We start from the raw sequence: 6,335 nt of genomic DNA on the forward strand, positions 1-6,335 counted from the left end.
GGGAATATATAAATCATACCAGTGCAGTTTGCAGCACCTGAGCGAGGATGGGACTGAGATTCAATCCCACAGCAATGCATGAAGTGTTGTACATTGATCATGAATGTCACACTGGGCGTGTTTGAAGCCAACACTAAATGCAAAGTAGAAAATATTCTATTGCCCCAAGATATTGCACCTTCTTTATGGATGACTCCTTCTAAAACAAATAGACAAAAACAACCTAGCTATTGTGACACAATCTATGCCGCTACATTCTTCTTCCGAACAGTGAAGCTGTGAGCTGACCCAGAGAAACATTAGTGCATTTCGCTCACTGTTCTATTGTCCTTACTATTAAAGCTTAAATCATACAGCACCAAAACAGGCCCTTCGGCCCAACTCATCCATGCTGGCCAGGTTTCCTAAACTAGTCCCATTTGCCTGCGCTTGGCCCATTATCCCTGTAAACATTTCCTATCCATTTAGCTGCCCAAATGTCTTTTAAATGTTGTAATTGTACCCGCCTCTACCACTTCCTCTGGCAGCTCATTCCATACACTCCATAGAAATCTTTTCTGAACCCTTTCAATTTTCACAACATCCTCCCAAGAGCAGGGAGACCAGAATTGAACACAGTATTCCAAAAGTGACCTAACCAATGTCCTGTACAGCTGCAACATGGCCTCCCAACTCTTATACTCAATGCACTGACCAATAAAGGCAAGCGTACCAAACGCTTTCTTCATTATCCTGTCTACCTGTGACTCTACTTTGCAGTTTTCTGATGTATTGCTAACCAAACCAACTATTATTATCCCATTTCCCCACTTTTGGTTGTAGTTTTGTTCTCTTTGGTATTTTTCAAGACTCTGCTGGGGCATTGACTGAACAAAGCTTGCAAGTAGCAAGGAGCATGTATTGTTGAAAATGCCCAGAAATTGGAAAATCCGTTGACAGCCAATCACGTGGTCAATTGGAGCGGCTTGTGAGGATATCCTAAATCAGGACTGATTGCGTACAAAATGTGATCGAACTTCTGCTGTCCTGTCAACTTGAACATGACAGAGATATAAGAATTCTAAAAATAAATGTAGAGCTGCCTTAATTCTTACTCTACATCCAAATCTTGACAAAAATCAAAAGATCCCTGAAGCTTGACAAGTCGGTTTGATCAGCTAACTGAGACACGCCTGGAATTGGCTGCGATTCCATTGATCCTTTCCAAATTCAAGGAGGCGATGGCCCAGTGGATTTATCACCCAATTATTAATCCTGAGTCCCTGGCAATATTCTGAGGACCTGGGTACAAATCCCATCGTAGCAGATGGTGCAATATGATTTCAATGAAAATCTGTAATTAAGAGCCTAATGATGACTATGAAACCTTTGCCGACTGTCAGGAAAAAACTGCCTGGTTCACTAATATCCTTTAGGGAAGGAAACTGCCATCCTAACCTGTTCTGGCCTACATGTGACTCCAGGCTCACAGCAATGTGTCAATTAAGGATGGGCAATAAATGCTGGACAAGCCAGCAATGCCCACATCCCACAAATGAATAAAGAAATTGTTCCAGATACTCACAATGACAAGCTTCTGAATATTTTCTCAACCTGAAAATAGATCCCACATTTTTACTTGTGTATAATGTACTCTGTATGTACACAATGGGTTTGACCTCAATAATTTTACAACAGCACCTTTTGTATTATTTGTATCAAATGCTTGGTCTGTTATATGATCTGGCTGGAACAGAAATGGGAAACCAAGGGCCTTTACTGCCAACTCATGTAGAATTGTCATTGTTATAATGTAGAAAACAATGTAGTTAATTTTTACACTGCAGTAAGTCCTTGCTGGCAACAATAAGATATTGGCCAGATCATCTTTTTTTTGTGATGTTGATTGAGGAATTTGGGAGACGCGTAGGACACTTGGGAGAACTCTTTACTGTTTACAGAAAATATAGAAAATTATCTTTAAAAGTGAATTCCAAAAGCACGCTCAAATAGGCCCAAAAATATAAATAAAAATCCAGAAAGAATAACCAAAAACTGTCACTTCACAAGCTACATTCACACCCGCCATCACCATAAACTTGAATAGGCACTATTTTGCAGAGAAAAATGAGGAATAAGATAGAACGTCAAGAAAAAGGATTTTCACTTAAAGGGAGGGGCATTGACAAAGTTGGTGTGAATAGAATGAAGAGACAAATTTGTTTCTGTAGAGATTGAAGGAAGTGGCCATGTGGTGGGAGTTATCTCTCAAAAAGATAAAGTTTCTTCTATCAAATTGCCTTTTCAGTTTGATAAAAACGTATCCCTTTTGATGATATACAATTAAAGCTTTCTGTCTCCTTAAATTTTCTTTATTTGAACAAATGTTTAAAAGCTCAGAAAAAGTTCCCTCATTATATAATTGGAACAGCTCACAGTCCCAATGTAATATCATATTTTAAACAACTCATGAACTTGAAAAGATTAAACATTATCATGCCTTTGTTCCTACCTTGGAGTTCTTTGCTGCATTATTTATGGTTGCACCATTTGTAATAGAAATGTAGTGCAGAAATAGATACAGGGATATTATTGATAACCTCCTGATTGGATGCTACCATTTTTAACTGTTGTAGGAGGAGGACAGACATTGACATGAGAGCTTTGAGAAAAGGTGGAGTGAAGGGAATATAACTAATGACGGCTTGGAGGAGAGGTAAGCAGGATCTGTTTGAGGTTGAGACAACTACAGTTTAGCACAGAAGGCTCACAAACAAGTCAACCCCGTCTGTGCTAGACTTGATTGTCCGATACATGGGCCAGGTAGATCTATATCTGACCAGCCAGCCTTGTTCACTCATGGAATCTTGGAGGTACAGGCTCATCACTGTGGTCCATACGTCTCATCCATATAACCCTACAAAATCCATATGCCAACGGATAGAGTGGTCGTTGCTAGGCAGGAAGCAAGAAGCACATGGCATGGCACAGTGGCATAGTGGCTAGCACTGCTGCCTCACAGTGCCAGGGACATGGGTTCAATTCCATCCTTGGGTGACTGTCTGTGTGGAGTTTGCACATTCTCCCCGTGTCTGTGCAGGTTTCCTCCGGGTGCTCCGGTTTCCTCCCACAGTCCAAAGATGTGCAGGTTAGGATGGATTGGCCATGGGAAATGCAGAGCTACAGGGATAGGGTAGGAGGGGTGGGTCTGGGTGGGATGCTCTTCGGGAGGGTCAGTGTGGACATAATAGGCTGAATGGCCTGCTTCCACACTGTGGGGATTCTATGATTCTAAGTGGCTCTGTAAGTTAATTTCCAACAGCTACCCTCAGCTTCAGCACTTTCATTCTCCACCAAGCCCCCTGGACTCTGGTAAATGGGATGTGTTACTGAGGGAAGAGAACTATTGTCCAAACATAAACATTGCATGTGGGTGTGCAATTCTCATCAACTTGAATTGGACATCTTACTGACAGATAGCTACATGTATCAACTATTCTTCCCTCCCCTTTCAGTGACTACAGTGTTTTGTTTTCCCTCAGAATAGCAGCATCACATGATATGGACAGTTATATAACACGGGATAAGTTTACTCTATGCAACATGTTTAGCAGCAGTGTAAACCTGCAGTCCAAATACAATTTGGGTTCACAGTTCATAGTTCCACTCCAGCGATACAAGCACACAATCCAGCACTAAGCAGATGCCGCACAGTCGGAGATGCTGTTTTCAAAATGAGATTTTAAAGGGAGGGACTCTCTACCCTCTCAGAAGGTTCAAAAGATCCCACGGCACCATGTTGAAGAACTTTTGGAATACTGCGTTCAGTTCGGGTCTCCCTGCTATAGGAAAGATGTTGTGAAACTTGAAAGCGTTCAGAGAAGATTCACAAGGATGTTGCCAGGGTTAGAGGGTTTGGGCGATAGGGAAAGGCTGAATAGACTGGGGCTATTTTCCCTGGAGCATCGAAGGCTGAGGGAGGATCTTAGAGAGGTTTATAAAATCATGAGTCCAAAACTAGAGGGCATAGGTTTAAGGTGAGGGAGAAAGATATAAAAGGGACTTAAGAGTCAACATTTTCACACAGAGGGTGGTGCGTGTATGGAATGAGATGCCAGAGGAATGGTGGAGGCTGGTATAATTACAACATTTAACGGCAGCTGGATGGGTGCATGAATAGAAAGCATTTCGAGGGGTTATGGCCAAATGCTGGCAAAAGAGACTAGATTAATTTAGAATATCTGATCGGCATGGAAGAGTTGGACCAAAGGGTCTGTTTCTGTGCTGTACATCTCTACGACTCTACAATAGCAGGGGAGTTCTCCCCAGTGTCCTGAGCAACATTTGTCCCTCAATCTCTGGTCATTGTGAGATTGTTGTCTGCAGGATCTTGCTGTGTACACATTAGCTGCTATGTTTCTTACATTGCAACTAGGACTGCACTTCAAAAAAAAAGTGCTTCATTGGCTGTGAAGCATGCGGGGTATTCTGATGGTGAGAGAGACGCTGTAGAAATGCAGCTTGTTGTTTTTCTGTTCAGAATTCTGCTCGGCAGTCCTATGTAGCAGTGGGTAGTGTCTGAGCAAAAAGCTGGAGGACTTAACAGTCAAGGAAAGTGCCTTCAAAACACAGGCAAACAGGTCGAATGGCAAATTCTAAAACCTTCCAACCCACATGGTGGTAAGAATGAGATTCTTGATGGAAATGAATTTCAGACTTTGCTATCATTATTTATACCTCCAGACTAGTTCATGTGTGTAAAGGGACAGCAACATGGACTCCTAGGGTTGAACTGGCTCAGTTGGCCAGCATGGTAGCAACAACACAGGGTTCAATTCGAGTTCTAGCAGGGGCTAATGTGGAACCTACCTCTGGTGGAGATCATGGCCGTATAGGTCAAACCTGTCTTTGGCAGATAACTCAGGGTGGGAGAGGGAACCCTTACAGGAAGACGATGGGGCACATTTTTAACGTGAGAGGAAAGAGATTTAAAAAGGACATGAGGGGCAAATGTTTTTACACAGGGGGTGGTTTGCATGTGCAATGAACTTCCTGAGGAAGTGGTGGATGCGGGTACAATTACAATGTTTAAAAGACATTTGGATAAGTACAAATAGGAAAGGAAAGGTTTAGAGGGATATGGGCCAGGAGCAGGCAGGTGGGGCTGGTTTAGATTGGGACTATGGTTAGCATGGACTGGTTGGACCGAAGGGTCTGTTTCCGTGCTGTATGACTCTATGACAGATATTGACCACATCTCCTAACCCCATTCTATACGAGTTGAAAATCAAGGCTTTTAAATTCATGATTGGAATTAAAATTAAAAGTTTACCTTTGCCCTCCAATTCAAATCGGGATAGCTCCATGTGAAAATTTGGAATGATTATATTCCTTGGTCAAAATAATGGGAAGTACAAAATGTCATTAGCATTCTATGATGAGGCGGGTTAAAAAATCTGATTTGAAAATTGGATTGGAAGGGATTAAGAGGAACCTTATTGCAAAGAACGAAATGGTCAGTCTGCATTACAAGTGAGGCGGGGGTCGTGGGGGTTAATACCTCAATATAGGGCCATTCCAGGCAGTCAGAGCCACCCCACGCATATGTAAATATAGTCTAGAATTTTAAAAAAAAAATGTTTTCCAAAATATCCAGTGATTGAACAAACAAAATAACTGAGCAGAAGTCACAGAAAAGTAAGAATTGATCCAATGGCTCTGTATGACGAACTGACCGAAAGCACAAATCTCAAAATGAAACATTGCTATGTGTAAGAGATGGTGTGTTGGGATAGAGTCAAATGCCAATGTTTGTTTAAAAAGCGAAAGAACTGCGGATGCTGTAAACCAGAAACATGAGTTCTGAGGAAGGGTCACTCCAACCCGAAACGTTAAACTCTGATTGCTTTCCATAGATGTTGCCAGACCTGCTGAGCTTCTCCCGCAATTTCTGTTTTTGTTCCTAATGTTTGTTGACTTGATACGCCACTGTACAGAACCGATCTGCATTTGTGGCAATGTATATACACAAATAGATTTTTTTCTGACGAATAAAGTATATTTTTGAAAAGGGGGAGCTGAAATTTCCTCTCTTGTGCAATCAAAATATATTTTAAAAACGATGGGGGTTTTATGCTGAGCCTATCTGGGAGCGAGCTTCTGAAAGCGAGTAGCTTGTCATTCATCTGAACCAGGAGACACTAAAACAGGGGAGCCTTCCAGTGCTCGGAGCGTTTGCTATATATATACACACACATACATACACACACACACACACACACAGACAGACACAGAGAGAGCAGGGAGACAGCGAGGAGCTTGTCTGCTCTCTTTCTCTATTGATCGCCTCTTGCCTC

At 42.0% G+C, this 6,335-nt stretch overlaps 1 protein-coding gene across 1 annotated transcript in view; it reads left to right on the top strand.

Annotated features, from left to right (window-relative positions):
• Nucleotides 1-4,789: 4,789 nt before the first annotated feature.
• The window catches only part of LOC109924877 (acid-sensing ion channel 1-like), a 501,033-nt gene continuing 499,487 nt past the window's right edge, over nt 4,790-6,335 (top strand). The window contains exon 1 of the mRNA XM_048618863.1: nt 4,790-4,868. Within this exon, the coding sequence (XP_048474820.1) occupies nt 4,790-4,868 (79 nt within the window). The remainder of the gene's footprint in view (nt 4,869-6,335) is intronic.

The sequence above is a fragment of the Rhincodon typus genome, chromosome 41 (assembly GCF_021869965.1).
Source record: "Rhincodon typus isolate 14 chromosome 41, sRhiTyp1.1, whole genome shotgun sequence".
Lineage (NCBI taxonomy): Eukaryota > Metazoa > Chordata > Chondrichthyes > Orectolobiformes > Rhincodontidae > Rhincodon > Rhincodon typus.